This window comes from Hoplias malabaricus, chromosome Y (genome assembly GCF_029633855.1).
Source record: "Hoplias malabaricus isolate fHopMal1 chromosome Y, fHopMal1.hap1, whole genome shotgun sequence".
In the NCBI taxonomy this organism is placed as follows: Eukaryota; Metazoa; Chordata; class Actinopteri; order Characiformes; family Erythrinidae; genus Hoplias; species Hoplias malabaricus.
Window position 1 is genome coordinate 41730653 of NC_089820.1, and position 16621 is coordinate 41747273.

The following is a 16621-nucleotide window of genomic DNA, read 5'->3' on the forward strand; positions in this document are numbered from 1 at the left end:
TCTGTTGTATCCTTAATAAAATAATCCTATGTAAATTCTGGCATACATAGTAATTATTATTTATTATCATTATTAATAATCAATTGTTTTCTTTAAAAATATATTATAAGTTCATATTGACCAAGCAATAATGATTTAAACAGCTTGGATTTGAATTCTGATTAAAAATAATTCCTTTACAAAGACAAAGGCAAAACCTAAACTTTTTATGTATTTCAAGTTTGCATGAAGAAAATTTGTGCATGCAGTCTGGAATACATCTCTAGCCCTTGACATAATGTGCGTTTCCATGCTGGCCAATAATACGATCCTTGTTGGATTTCACCAGTTATATCATTTTTCAAATGGTCATGTGGAGAACATGTCATTTTTAAAATGTATATATTTATTTATTTGTGAACAACTTTTTATTACTTTTTGCATATACACACATACATACATGTCAGCTTCAGTATTTAACATGGAATGTATAAACCCCCCTCCCCCCATCTCTCAGGAGAACATGTTCTTATTAATTATATTGGGTAAAACCTGATATTGTATGTCAAGATCTCAGTTTTTTATTTATTTTGTTTTTATATTGTTTTTCTAAATATGCAAACGTACAGAAACCACTGGCTAAAGATGAGTTTCTGGGTACACCAATCAATTAAATGTTGAATAATTAACAGTAAAGTGCTCTGTCATAATAAGAATAAAATTTTGAAGAAAAAGCTGCATGCGATTTAAATTAATTTCAATTTTAAAATGGAAAATATAAACACATTGTCCAAACACAACTGCAGTTAAATGTAAGACTTAGTACCATCCAAGTAAGAGTATTGATTTCTTGTTTTTAATAAACATGCATCTGAAGGCCAAATAATGTTCTAAGGAGTTAGGCGTTATTTTTATAATCAGCTCAGCTTTAAGTCACACATTATGGCTACTCGCTTACTTGCATCTTCAATTTATTGCTAAGGTCGGAGGCATTCTCTCTCTACTGCAGATAGTGAGAACCCTGATCATATATTCATCACATTTAATCTTTCCCAAAGAGCTCTATATATATATATCCCCACTGATTTTCATTTTTCTCATTTGGACACATTAGCTGCTCTCCATACTTGGTTGATGAGCCAATAGAAAAGCTCCAAAATTAATTGGAAAAGTAATCTCTTTACATTAACCTGCATTAAAAGTCAAGAAAGTCATTGGCTTTTAGAGTCACCATGGAGACACTTGGAGATACATGTTTGCCTGATTATGCTGTTATAATAGTAGAGATTGGAGAAGGATTTTTTGAGGGGAAGCAGTTACGAAACTCATGTTGAAAGTAAGCAAATTTATTTATGAGTCTGCAAAATTGAAAGTTTCTGGGTCAACAAGACCCATGTGTAGGCATACTGGAGTGTGTGTGAGAGTGCGAGTGGGTGTGTGGTGGTAATTTATAAATCAGGAACTCAACAATGATCCTAAAGAAGAACCCCGTGGTTTGATGTATTTAGAAACTCAGAACTAAAGGTAAGTGGTTATGTGTGGGAGAGGATTTTTAATTTTTTTTAATCATGCTATTAAATATTCTGTTATTGTCTGCTGTACTACTAATATACTTTGTTCTGAGACGCCTTGCAGATATTCACCATTTATTTCACTATATTTTGTTAAATATCTTATAAACACAACACATTTTTAAAGTTAAAGTTAAATTTAATTGATTCCAAGCCTACAGCAAACACCAGGATGTTGCCTGATGAGGATGCCCACTTCACACTTTATACACATTTCATACTGATTTCTCACCCCCAGTATGTAACAGATAAATGGCATATTTATGTGTTACTTGAACAAACATTTGCTTACTTCATTAACAGTTTGTGATTGTAAATTTCAATAGGAGCGATGTATATTTTTTGTCTTTGAGTCTGAGTAGTTTTTAAATGTACTTCTATAATTTAAAATAGCTTTTTTTTCCATTACATTTCATGAATAGTTAAATGTACCGTTTCCTCAAAGTCACTTCATTTGCTCAAAGTTATTGCTCTTCTATTATAACTTATAATAATATACCACTTTGTATTTAAACATATGCATGACTGTATTACCTCTTTAGGTTGAGAATAGACTGCTGCAGTTTTCCACTTTGTCTGATATTGGGTGAGTTTAGAAACTGAAGCATTACTATTAACTGAAATTGTTGTATCTTTTTAATTATTTTTTCAAACTATTCTGATGTTTTCTGATAAAATGTTGAACATTGGTGACCATTTGGGAACATTTGAAATCACTTTATTTAATAGAGCATAGTGCAAAATGTAACAGCGTTCTTGAGAGTGATGCAGCTCCAGTACCTTTTGAGAAATGTTGGTGTGGTAGAACTGACCATCCAGTTTTAGTACCTGGTCACACAATTCCATTGTATAATGTAAATCCTTCTCCGATTAGCAGAAGCTGTTACTGTAAGGTGGGAAGGACTCACTATGGATAAACCTCAGGTCAATTTAAATAGCTGCAATAATAATCAAATGTTACTCCACCTCTGTTTCTTTTATTAGTGTCTTACCTGGTTAATTTGGTCATCTCAAGGGAATGGGAACCCACATTTGGTCCCTGAGGACTACACTTCTCGTCTGGGTTTTGTGTCCAAGTCCCTCTTTCCCATCAGGACCTGCAACTCCAACATGTCCACATCCCATCCTGTTTGCCCCTGGTAAAGTTATTCACATCCAAATGCAATCTCTTCCAAACTGTGACAGTTTTAAATAGCTTGTAAAGAGGAGCTTTGGCTGGCTGCAGGCTACAGCAGCAAAGCAGGGGAATATAGAGGTGAATTGAAATGAGGTTTAGCTGCCATAGAAGTACTACTTTACAAGAGACATCCAAGTCAAATGAGTTTTAAAAACCTCTGGCTAAAATTTATTAGTGAAAATATGTGAATGCATTCTCTAAAGGGAAACAATTTTCTGCTATACCGTTTAAATTTATTTAACATTAAAATGTTTGTAAAAGTTTGCACAGGCCAATTTTTGTTAGGTTTTCTCAGTAGATTACCTTACAACAAATGAGCGCTAATTATTCTCTAATGTCATTTGAACAGGGCATCGTTCACAGCAATGTATTCACTAGGTTTAGACCATGCTTCACACAGACAGAGTATTAAAGTGTCTGTAATAATTTTATTGAAAATAAATGCGTTAGGTGGAAGAGATTGTATATTTAATGGCTCAATATTAACACGGGAGTTGCAAGCAGTCTAAAGACATTTTGATTTTGTCTTTGTTCTAATTAGTTTGTTAAAACTGGTTTCTATGACACAGAGCTCAGAAGGGAACACATGGTCTTGATAGTGTAGGTCAGTGATTCCCTAACATTTTTTGAGCCCCACTCTCCAACACACAGTGCTCTGACATGCTATGCCCCACTCCAATTCCTACACACTTTAGGAACCACTGCTTCAGGTTTTGTTTGTACTATCCAGAATAAGAGATATGGATATATTTCTCACTTTAAGCGGAGAAATGGCAGAATAATTAATTAGGATTGTTAAAATCACTTACCTGCTCCATATCCACTTTACTGGGTTTAATAGTTTCAAATGTTTATTTAGCTGAGTGTTTATTTAAAAAAATGAAATGCACTGGACAAAAAACTTGTGTCTTCAGAAGGACACGTAAAACCATCTTTTCACTAGAGGGTAAAGTAATTTTGGACCATTCATTTCAGAATTGTTTACAGAATGTCGATGGCAGCAGTTTGTTTTTTTGTTTGACTTTTTATTCAAAATGTCAGAAATGCTAAAAGGCTTTTGTGACAATATGTATAATTTTCATTGGATCAGTACTGAATATCTCACTGTTTATGTTTTGCTCTTTCCCAGCATCGCCTGCTTTGGAGTCTTTGGAGTGCCGTAATGACTATTCTACCAACATCCACTGCAGCTGGACAGAAGTCTTGGACTTTCCTCTTTCTCTCTTTCACATGGACCCAGATGACCACACGTAAGAAAACACATTTTCTGAGTTTTCTCAGAATTTTGAGAATACCTTCCAGTATGCAATATGCAAATTGAAGTTATTTTGCTGCTAGCTAGCAATACGTATTTCATTAGATTTTTATAATTATTTTGATGTTTATTTTTTTGCTTATATATTAGCATATATTCCAAAGGACTGCATGCTGCCTATTGCATATACTGTACATATTGTACTATCTTTAGAACTACAAATAAAAACATTTGTAGTTTTAATTACGCAAGCTTGGATGCTTGAATGTTTTTTGATTTGTTTGGTTTTGTTTTAGTAGAAGAGTGCGGCCCTCAAATACAGCTTTTTAGATAACTGTAACTGTAAAGATAAAATGTTCTAGTGTCATATGCAGAGTAAACAGGTTGTAACAGTAATCAATTTAATTTTTACTCTGCATTCCTTCTGTATGACAATAAGGGAGTAGATTATATGACTATTGCACAGGCTGTATAGTGTTAAACATACAAAAAAAGCTTTTAAATTATAATATGTTTTTGTTAAATATAAAGTATTCATTTAAAACAGCTGATTGGCTAGAGCACTACAATTTTAGGTTATGTTCTTGTGGGAAAAATCCACAGAAATGTGGCCTGTGCATTCTGTGCATGTTAATGTTCCACTTTCAAAGTTCAGCTTGAAAACCTGTGTGTGTATGTGTGTGCTGGGAATCTAGAGCTATAATCACAGAGGAGTTAAAACCATAAACTATTATGTATTAAATATGTAGACCCATTGAATATGTATAACATAATATAAGATTGTGTCCAACCATAACATTATGGCTAATTTGGACCTTCTATTGTGAAGACAGTTAATAAACTAAACACTATGTAGCCCTAAGTTGATACTATTTTAATGTTTGTGTTGAAAACAGTGTGTCGCCCTGTGTCCGTGGTCCTCTGCTGGTCCAGAATGCTTTAGGGTGGCTGCAAGTTCAGTGTCAGTACAATACCTCCTTGTTCGCTATTGGATTTGATGATGTGTTTTTCTTCCACACTCCACACTCTCCTGGTCTCTCCAGAGCCTTTAACCTCAAGCAACATGGTCAGTAATATTTCAACACTAACTTACACTTTCTCTAGATTTAAAGTCTTAGGTGGATTCTTGAGCAGTAAGACCACCCTGTTTTCATCGCTATTGGACCGCTGCTTTGGTGTTTGATTATATACTGTGTGGACACTCTTTATAATTAGTGAACTGTAATCTTGATAGGAATCCATCAGCAATAAAGGGAACAAACTCTTTATTGATAAAATTGAGTTCAGAAATGTTGGATGAAAAGGTGTCCAGAATATATCTGGCTTCAAGACAGGTGCCTGTAATGGACCCAAAGTTCACAGTTTAGAAACCAACTGACAAAAACTCTCCAAGAGGTTTTAAGCTGCGTTCACACAGCACAAATCTCATAGATTCAGACTTTTTTAGATCAGAAATCTATATCTGATCAGTGGCAATGTGACTGTCTAGATGGCCAGATCAGAAATCATGTGATTTGACATCAATCTGGCCATTGAGAATGGACTCAATCTGGCCACTGAGAATGGTCCAAAGCATTTTGCTTTTACATATTTTATTCATAGTCATGTGGAATAAAGAAAAGGAGTGATGCAGAGCTGCAGTAAAATACCAGTCCGGCTTCATTCTTTCATTTTAAAACTTAAGTGCTTTGGATGAAACAGACAGACATTTCCTTCTGGAACAAGAAGTATCGTACATTTGCCCTGTGGGTTAGTTTAGGTGTGTGATCTGTTCAGACTGATGTCAGATATAGGTCATATTATATATACAGTGTGAACAGCAGAATAAAAAAAAATGGTTTGGGCCACTTTTACCTGCTGTGTGATTGTAGCCCTTGTGTATGCATTTAATGAAAAGTCTAGTTTGTCTTCTTCTGTTAACACTGCTGTAATTATGTAGCTAGAAGGAATTGTCCCCATGACATCACTGGTGATGGCCAGACACGTTGTTGGTTTGACCCTAAACCCACCTGGGTATCTCTGACACCTGAACCCAGGAATTCAACTCTGATTCCTGATCCCTCAGATCTCCGTCTCCCCTATCCACCAAGCTCTAAACATCCTAACAGCAATGGGAATGTGAGTACCCACTGAGGCCTTGACCTGGGCCTTTTTTTTCTATAGGAACATCAAAAAGACTTATATTCAACATTTATATTTTTTTTACCAAATTGGATCCTTTATTTTTATCCACTAATGACATAATTAGTGTTAAAGAGTTTTTATTGTACATGTAATTGACATTAGATTTTCATAATTTACATTATGAAATTTCATAATGTAACAATTTCATTGGCTGTTTATTTTCATTCTGGTTCATATTTCCTTTTTATTTATTGGTTCATATGTGGTAAATAAAGGTTTTTACTTTGCTAATCTGATATTCTTACCTGTTTTTTTTCAGTCACTTGAAGAGGAGAGATCTGAATGGAGTGAGGAAGTTAGGGCGAGGGGGCTGATGACAAAGAACGAAAGAAAGGAGAACAGATTGAGGGAGGAGGGGACAGTGGATCAGTTCGAGAGTTCTGGGGCTGATTATGAGTCCAGTGGATGGATTCCTGTACTGTTCAGGAAGACGGACACAGGTGAGAGAAAATGTTCACTACAGGCCAAAACTCAAGCGATAACGCTTTAAGCATAGGATACTAGGCATACTAATATTTATGTTTGTTGGTAATCCCTGATTCTTGCGTCTTGGCTTAAGTTGTGTTTGCATATTGTTTTGAAATACGTTTGTAACTGAGGAACCTTTTTCAATTAATGTGACATCACCAGAGGTGGAGTAGTGAGACTGAGCCATTACCTCGCAGATGAAGCAAGGGAACGAGAATCAATTTGGGCTTGGTGTATGGTGCAACAGAACAGGGTAAATCCCTGTGTGTGTGTGTGTGTGTGTGTGTGTGTGTGTATGTTAGACAGCCTCCCAGGTCCCTTTAACCTGCAGTGTGTGTATGATGGAGAGTGGAAAGTGAAATGCAGCTGGGAAATGAAGAGAGAACTGACACAGGTCATCCTCTACAACCTGAGCTACCGCATGCACACTGATACCCTGTGAGTGTGCATGTTCCAGTGTCAGATTCCTTTATTTATTCTTTATTTTCTCATTTTATCATATTATCTTTCATTGCTCTCTCTCTTTCTCTTTCCATTTTTGTGTCTTTATAACTTATATAAGTTTAATCAACACATCACACTGAAATATATACATGTATTTAGAGCTGCCAAACCATTACAATTATGAATTGCGGTTATATTTTACTGTAGTTAATTATAATGAATTTTATTTGTCTAAGTTGTTATTTATATCCCCATGTTTTTGCAGAATATTCTCCAGAATTATTAATTATAATTCAACCCTGCAATCTCTAAATGACAGGGTAATTTTTCTGATTTCTCATGATTTTCTTCACAGATATTGTGTTTTTCCATTGTCTTTCTGCTTTGTCTGTCTCTCTCTCACTCTCAGATCAGAGTGGTGCTGTGCAGAATCAGAGGACGGTAGTAATGACAATAAAGGAGATGATGATGGCAATGATTATGATGATCCCAGTGAAGATGATTATGTTGTAAAATTTTCTTGTCTATTCTCCGTATCTGAAGCTGACCTCCTTCTACTCGATCTCAAACCTCAGCCACGAACCAAGGTTGTCCAGTCTTACAAACACAGTGAGTATCAACTTGTTTTTATCGATTCAATTTGCAGATACCCAGTATTAGTGAATTCAGCTGCTTTAAGCTCGACACAGGTGTACATTTGTAAACAGCCAGCTTGTATAATCTCTATAAATAGATCATGAAATGAAATGGGCCATCCTCAAGCAGCTGCACATGAGCCTGCACAACGTCCAGTGCTACACTTAGACTAGATGGGTATTAGGCCACTTGGCATTGGGCTACAAAGTAGTGGAACACTGTAGAGCTCCATCTAGTAACTCTGGGTTCCAGAACAAATAGTCCATTATCAGTACCTGGGCTCACTAATAGAGTAGAACCTGTTAATGCAACAACAAGGCGGAAATATTTTTGGATGAGGAGGTGTCTACAAAAAATTGGGCACTTGGTGCACAACCCAATTCCAATGAAGTTGGGACATTGTGTAAAACATAGATAAAAACAGAATACAATGATTTGCTAATTTTCAACCTGTATTCAACTGAATACACTACAAAGACAAGATATTTAATCTTCAAACTGATAAACTTTATTGTTTTTTGGCAAATATTCCCTCATTTGGAATTTGAGGCCTGCAACACGTTCCAAAAGAGCTGGGACAGCGGCATGTTTACCACTGTGTTACATCACCTTTCCTTTTAACAACACTCTGTAAGTGTTTGGGAACTGAGGACACTAACTGTTGAAGCCTTCTAGGTGGAATTCTTATCCATTCTTGCTTGATGTACAACTTAACATAATGCGCCACACATTTTCAATGGGAGACAGGTATGACTGCAGGCAGCCCAGTTTAGTACTTGCACTCTTTTACTACGAAGCCAAGCTGTTGTAACATGCAGAATGTGGCTTGGCATTGTCTTGTTGAAACAAGCAGGGACGTCCCTGAAAAAGATGTTGCTTAGATGGCAGCATATGCTGCTCCAGAACCTGTATGTACATTTCAGCATTAATGGTGCCTTCACAGATGTGCAAGTTACCAATGCTGTAGGCACACATGCCCGTACCATCAGAGATGCTGGTTTATGAACTTTACGCTGACAACAATCCGGACAGTCCTTTTCCTCTTTGGCCCTGAGGACACAATGTCCATTATTTCCAAAAACAATTTGGAAATCTTCCTTTACACTCATTCATGACTCTCACCTGTTTCCAATTAACCTGTTCACCTGTGGAATGTTCAAAACCGGTGTTTTTTGAGCATTCCTCACCTTTCCCAGTCTTTTGTTACCCCTGTCCCAACTCTTTAGGAATGTGTTGCAGGCTACAAATTCAAAATGAGTGAATATTTGCAAAAAAACTATAATGTTTATCCATCTGAACATTAAATATCTTGCCTTTGTAGTTTATTCAGTTGAATATTGGCTGAAAAGAATTTGCAAATCATTGTATTCTCTATTTTATTTATGTTTTACACAACGTCCCAACTTCATTGGAATTGGGGTTGTATTTACAAATATTTTAATACTATTCTGCCCTGTGAAGGACTGACGCCCCCTCCAGGGTGTATTCCTGCCTTACGCCCAATGCTTCCAGGTAGGCTCTGGACCCACCACAACCCTGAACTGGATAAGTGGTTACAGTAATGAATGAATGAATGAATGAATAATACTATTCCAAACCTAACATAAGGCGAAAAAGTTTTTTAAAATTAATGGTAAAAAAGGAAAGTAAACATAGACTGAAAGTACTACAAAACGAAACAACTGAAGTTACAAATGAGTTTCTGTGGTAATTCAAGTAGTGAATAAAATCTTACAGACACGTGAAACTTCAGCCTCGTACAAAAACATACTGGTCCACCTTAAAAGACACAGAGCTTCTGAATATAAACAAACCAGAGAGAACAGCACTTCCCCCAGACATTGCCTTTAATTCATGTCATCATTATAAGTACTAATGTTGTTTGTAGTCATTCACTCTCTCTCTCTCTCTCTCTCTCTCTATGTTTTAGTTGAGCCTGTAGCTCCAGTTGGTTTAACTGTTGAAGTAATTGGACAGGACTGGGTTCTTAACTGGACTCTCCCCAAATATAGAACTGTACCCATCACCTCTGAACTCCGATACTGGAGCACAGACTCACCTGTGAGTAATAGCCTGGACGTGTCAGTCTCCATGGTGTTTGTGAAAGATTCTGACAAATTTGATGGACAAATAAGTTAAATTCCAATCAAAACATGTTATTGTCAAATTTGTGAATAACTTCTCAATATTTATTCTGAAATGAATGGTATTATTAGTGGGTTTTTCATTCTTTTCTGCACTACCAGCCTTTAATGTTTTGAGAAGACTTTACACTAGTTACTTTACTTTTACTAGTTACTTTTCTTCCAGTGACTTATTTTGTTTTTCAAGTTTGCACACATTATTTCATTAATTTCAGCTTTCTGAAAAGTTATCTGTATGTCTTTATGCTTTCTCTCTCTCTCTCTCTCTTCCTCTTTCTCTCTCTCTCTCTCTCTCTCTCTCTCTCTCACTGTAGGGGGATATACAGACTGTGCATCTGCTGACTGGAGTTAGTCTGTTTGTCCTGGCAGAGAGTTCTCTGCTCTGTCCAGCACATTATTTGGCTCATGTTCGCTGCAGCGTAACATCCCGTTCAGGTCGAGGTGCTCGATACACTGGATATCCCTCAGACTGGTCTGAACCTGTTCAGTGGACAACACGTACTGGTGAGAGCAAGATCATCCCACTCAATGCCATACACTAATATCCACGTCATTCTATTCCATATTGACCTTATGATTCAGTAGATCCAGTGACATTCAGGGGAAAAATATGTACGCTATTGTTTTGCAAACTTTTGATAATCATAACCATTTTTTTCAGCATTTTTCATGCTGAAATCCACAAAAACCTGAAAATACACAATACACAACTACACAAATAGCACTTTGTAGTTATACAATCACAAACTGTAGTCCACATTTTTCTCTGCATACTTTCTTATCCCCATTTCACAGATCAGACACAGCAGGGCTGTTAGAGTTTTTAAATACGGTGCCCTCTTTGTTAGGCACACCTGCTCTGTCTGTCCAACTTGTAGATGTAAAGTCAGAGAGAGTAGCTTATCAGATGTTGCACTGTTGGTGTTGGTTGTATTTTCGTCCTTCATCAATTGACACAGGATGCTGCCTACAGGACACTGTTTGCTGGATATTTTGTTTGGTGGACTATTTCTTCAGACACCGAAGGCTTTAAAAACTCTAGCAGCACTGGTGTGTCTGATCCACTCATACCAACACTAAGCACACCATCACAACACCACCAGGTCAGTGTCACTGTGGCACTAAAAATGATCCACCACCCAAATCATACATGCTCTATGGTGGTCCTTTGGGGTTCCTGACCACTGAAGAACAAGGTGAAACTGGGATAAGAACATTTGCAGAGCAACAGACTCTCTGTAGACTCTAATTGTAGAAGTACAAAGTTCTACTGTATGGTCAGTATGGACAATAAGTGTACATACAAGGTAGGTGTTCCTAATGCAATGATCATACAGTGTATATATTTACTACAGATATAATACATATTAATTACACAGATCAACCACCTTCTTAATTCTGCACTCATGCCCTCAGATTGACTCACCATACAGATGCAATTTGCAGTTCTAAAATTACAGACTGTAGTTCACCTGTTGCTCTGCATACTTTTTCACATGTAAAGTTAGGTTTAGGCTCAGGGATAGGTGGACCTCAGCATATTTATGGAGTTTTTGTGGAGGGTGATGGTTGTTGATTGCAAGAAAGGGAGTTAAATGATAATCTAAGGTTGTCTAGACTGAAAGTTAAACCAAGAATGTCTAGAAGTATGTCGATTGTCAAAGGAAAACATGTACAAGAATTTTTTTTGATGGTGTCACGGGGACGTAAAGAGTAGACTTACGGAGGCGGACACACTCGCTACAACACAGATAGTTTAATAAAGATCAAACAGACAAACGAACTTGATGAGAAACACGAAATAACATTACATAGAAACCTAGGAAAGAGCAGGCAACAACACTACAAGACTGGGGCATGAAACAGGCAGGAGACCGAACAAGGAACGAGAAACGAGAAACGGGCTAGAGAAACGCACACTACAATGACAATACAATACAAACGAGTAGGAATGACTACGGCACGACTTTACAGGGAGAAGGAAGGAAACAATACAATACGAACGAGTATAACAACACAAATGACCGATAACAGGAAGTGAGTGAAGAGGACTTAAATACAAGAACTAACAAGAAACACCTGACACAGATAACGAAGGACAAAGACAAGGAGGCGGAACCAAGGTGGAGCTAGGGTGGAACAAGGGCGGAGATATGAACAATGATAGACAGAAAGAGCCACAAGGAAGGGGAAAACAAACAAGAAAGTGCCAGGATGTGACAGATGGAAGGAGGAATGATCCCTACACTACTGGAGAGACCAGTGAAGAGTCTAGGTAGATGGTATAGTGCAGCGCTAAACGATACAGAACAAATTGTGGGACTAAATGTTGAACTGATGAGGGCTGTTATTAGCATTAATAGATAGGGTGCCTCAGTGTTTAAGTAGCATGGTGTGGGAGAGGGGTACTGGAGTTACCACTCACAAGTTTAGTTGAGGAACTTAAATGTGCAAAGTTGAGTCGTGAGATGATTTTGTCAGGATCAAAAGATGCAGTGATAAAAGCAGCAATGCCAATCACAAAAACCAGAAAGTAGTGGAATTCGAAAGTGGCCGTGCAGGTAGCCAGGGGCTCATTAGAACTAAGAGATGTGATTGGCCAAGTACAATACGTGATTTGTGGAAAGCTTTTAGTAAGGCCACATCACCAGAGAGAAGGCAAATGATGACTAGTTTTATTCGGGAGCAGGATGAGGAGGCAAGGCGTGCAACAGAGGCATCACAGGCAAAACAAGACCAGTGGCTTCGATGGGAGAATCTAGAGAAGTGGAAGATTTCCTGGCAAGACTGCAAAATCTTGGACAGTGGGTAGGTGAAGACCCTAGTTATGGATTATGTACAGGGGTTGGCACGCTGCAGCATATTCTATCCGCTAGTAAAGATGGAAGATGGAAATGCACTGTAGAGGTGCTACTGGGATTTTTAGTGATGTAGCATGTAAAGTTGAAATGGAACTGATGGCACTGAGTATGCATTAATGGTGCCAGTGGGGCTAGGCAAGGGAGGTCAGTGTGGATTTACGGTTGTTGATGGTAAAGGGTAAAGTAGGAGTGTAAATCTGGCTTGGAGGGGTGTGGGTCTTGGACACCAAACTTCACTGTTGAGCCTTCTGGAGGTGTTGTATGCTTAATTCAGTGAAACACCATAGAGAGGAGGTGCCTGCCTAATGCCCCCTGTGAAGAGCTAGTGATACAGTGGCTGGCTGGGTACTCCTGGCATGGGCTCAATGAGTGACCGTAGTTGTTAAGGATAGCTGGTTGCTGATTGGACCATAAATGCCCACAGCAACCTTAGTGTTGGGGTGTTGGATTCAACAGGAATTTTGGTGGCTGCAGGCAGGAAGAGCGTGTGGTGGGCCCTATGTGAAGCTCTAATGGATTGAAATAGAATAGTTTACATCTTATCTTGTGTATGATTATAATTACATACACTTACAGAAGGAAGATGGAAACAATTCAAACAGCCATACAATTAACTATACAATTCAACAATTCACCCAACCAGAGCCATAAAGTTTTGTTTTGTGTCTGTGTTTGCAGCTCCTGCATCAGGTGCATCCCGTGTGTATTTCCTCCTGGCTGCGAGTGTTTCCATTACAGTGATTCTGACATATTTCACTCTTCTGACCTTCCACAGGTGAACATGGGAACACTCAAATACACACACACACATACCATGTTTCCATACTATCAAGGGACATTACATAAACCTCCATTTATTTTGTGGAGAATGAATCTAATCATATTATCCCTATGTGTAACCCTAACATTAACACATTTTACATTAAGATTTTTTGTCCCCATAAAGAAAACAAGTCACAAAAATGTGAGTGTATAAATAGATCACATTACTCACAACATGATGAAAATATATCGCACGTACAAGGATTATATCATATTGTGGGGACTGAAACCTATTTACACACACACAAGCCACACGCACATGGTTGCTTAACCCTTTGAGTTTGTTAAAGTGATAAGTTGTGGGTGTGGGGGGTTTTTTGGGGGGTAAAGTGAAGAAAGTGTTTTAGTTTTCAAAGACATGGTAATTAAAGTTGTTTCATTTTTTTAAACATGACCTACTGTTATATAGTATAGCTTTTCTCTGAGAAGTGTAAATTATTCTCCCTCTCTCTCTCAGGAAGGTGAAAGTGTGGGAGGTTTCTCTCCCCTCTCCTTTTCAGAGTAAAGCGCTGAAGGCAGTCTGCCAGGTCAGTTTCTCTCATTTCTTTTTTCACACTTCTACACGCTTACAAAACCTAGAGTGGTTATTTATATGCAGGGTTACTGTATATAATAATATTATGTAAGTCTATAATCATGGGGTGCCTTGGGCTTTTCAGTACTGTAGAAAACATGAGAATTTGAATCAAAACCTTTCACACATTCTTCTTGAAAATTAGAGGGTGTGGGGCTGTCTAAGCAAGTGGCTCCATTTTCTACAGTGCCCCCACCTTTTGCAAATAAGCATATTTTCAAGCACCCAACCCCCTCAAACCCCACTCTAAAACACAGTGCTGAAATAAATTCTTGGTGGTCATCTCTCTCTCTCTACAGATGGTTCTCCCACCATCACTCAGCACAATGCTAGCAAATACTGTTGTCTCTTGACAGAACTGATCGGCAGTTAGTGTTCTCCTGAAAGCGTGTGGAGCTGCAATGACATAGTTTAGCAGCGGTGCTTCATGTATGTCTAAAGAAATGTGGTGCACTTCACCCATTTTGGGTATTATGTATTTGTGGGAAGCATTATGTTTTTGTGGGAAAACAAACTAATGGGTGGAACTGGCAATGAGTAAATATGTGGTAAAAGACAGGATAAAACAATAGGTTTAAAAATGTGTTAATTAAATCAGTAGGATCAACCCTGTGTAAGTTTTAAAGGCTTTGCTCTGTCTCAGCAGGCTCATGGCTCACGGCTGCCGTCCCACATAGAGGTGGACAATCCCTGCATGAGTGAAGTGTGCGTGCTGGGGGACATTAAGCAGCTAAATCTTTACACACTGTGAGTTGCTAGAAGTCTAAAGGCTTGTGTTATAATTTAATCATTTAATTTAATAAAATGTATCCATTTACACAGCTCTGCAGGAACCACAGGTGCGTGCAGGCATTTGACCCATAACTTTTAGAAGTAATGGGGTGACCACTTTTTGGGATAAGTGGTCACCCCATTAGGATCAAGTCATTAGGATAAGACAAACTGCTCCAGAGCCACCCTCAGGACTGACCTAGAGATGTGACTCGGCCGAGTCTGACTCAGAGGCATAATCAGTTACATTTTGATTTAATTTTAAGGTGCAGATCATTGGATGCAGCTCACACTTATCTTGAATCTGGTAAATGTTGTAAATGTGAAGCACTAATTAATGTCATGATTTATGTTAGGGCAGGGTATATTTGTATATAATAATATAATAATAATAATAATAATAATAAATATCTGATCTGGAGCATTTCTTTCTGCTGCTAGGAAACCGTTTACAGGTTGAAATCTGAATGGCTTATATAATTTTAGGGCAATGCTAATGATTTTTCAAAATTCTTGCAGAATTCAGTCACTGAGAATCAATTGTTCATTGAGACTCTAATCTCTTCACAGTGGTCATGATAGGAATCAGCATAAATACAGCCATTTTATTTACTGTCCAAAACCATGCATCTACTAGTAAATTGTTTCAAACTACTTACTCATGCTGTAAGGACATAATTCCAGATTTCAGGAGCATTAATTTTGCCCCACAGCTTTTGGAGGCATGGTGCCATACCTGCCCATATTGAAATACAGTATATATGGTCAATCAGCCAAGACATGGTTTGGTATCTAATGTCTGTATTTTTTATTTTTATAAGTTTAGTCATCAAACACATTTCATAGCTAATAGTTGTGCTTATCCAGTATCCATTTACATTAAACCTGAATTTTGTGCAGCTTCAATTTTCTCTATTTAATTTACTCTTTGTATGAATTAAATAGCAAACCTCAAATCTTCAGTTCTGTAGATAGTTATTTACAGTGTAGGGAACCAACTGTCGGTTGGGGACATGTTACTTTAATGTGACTTCTTTTTTTCTATTACCTTGTAGTGAGGGTGAATATGAAGATGTTACAGCGCCCTCCACTGCCGACGGCCCTTCACCACACTGGCAAGAGTCTCAGGAGGAGGCCAGTGTAACTGAACTGCCCCATTTAATTGAAGTGAACCAGGAAAAAGACAGTGGCCCTTACCCTACGTTTCCATCATGTTTGTCTGTACACCATGGACTTACGCAAGTTCGTGATGGCAGATGTATGCACCTCAGCCCTGACTCACGTGATGTACTTCAGCCTTGCTCTGAGGGGTATCAGCAAAGTCCTGGGTCGAATGGCGATACACCTCAAGACAACTTGCTGGACATTTGCCTGGAAGATGTAGAAATGAGTGGTGGATACATGGACTGCCCAAAATGAAATTATTTGATCATTTCTGGCTTTTGTGAAATTAAAAAATAAAATAAAAATAATAATAAAAAAAAAATAAAGTGGTGTAAATACTTGGGGGAGCACACTGTAACCCGGCTTTCTAAATTCTTCAGTTGACTTGTTTGTACACAGTCATATGCAAAATTTAGACACCCCTGATCAAATGACCTGTTATATTGATTTTAAGTGACAATAAGTAACAATATCTTCTACAAAAAGCACATTCTACTCATTTTAGTACATATTTACTGTATATTTAACACGTCCAAAAATATAAATAAAAATGTATGCTTTTTGATAAAAT

General features: G+C 37.7%; 1 protein-coding gene across 1 annotated transcript; it reads left to right on the plus strand.

Moving 5' to 3' along the window:
- The first annotated feature begins 2090 nt into the window (after nt 1-2090).
- On the plus strand, nt 2091-16305 carry LOC136678432 (cytokine receptor common subunit beta-like). Its single transcript, XM_066656484.1, has 14 exons — nt 2091-2136; nt 2535-2689; nt 3857-3977; nt 4879-5048; nt 5922-6100; nt 6426-6606; nt 6937-7072; nt 7488-7687; nt 9645-9775; nt 10173-10362; nt 13398-13494; nt 13999-14068; nt 14762-14862; nt 15942-16305. Exons 2-14 carry the CDS (start codon nt 2569-2571, stop codon nt 16303-16305), a joined length of 2061 nt encoding a protein of 686 aa, XP_066512581.1. The 5' UTR covers nt 2091-2136; nt 2535-2568.
- Nucleotides 16306-16621: the final 316 nt, after the last annotated feature.

Bases quoted from the DNA above. Each gene is read 5' to 3' on its own strand.
- LOC136678432 (XM_066656484.1), top strand. From the start codon at position 2,569: ATGGGAACCCACATTTGGTCCCTGAGGACTACACTTCTCGTCTGGGTT. The intron at 9,776-10,172 runs GTGAGTAATAGC...CTCTCACTGTAG, and splicing joins ACTGGAGCACAGACTCACCT to GGGGATATACAGACTGTGCA. The intron at 14,863-15,941 runs GTGAGTTGCTAG...ATTACCTTGTAG, and splicing joins CAGCTAAATCTTTACACACT to TGAGGGTGAATATGAAGATG.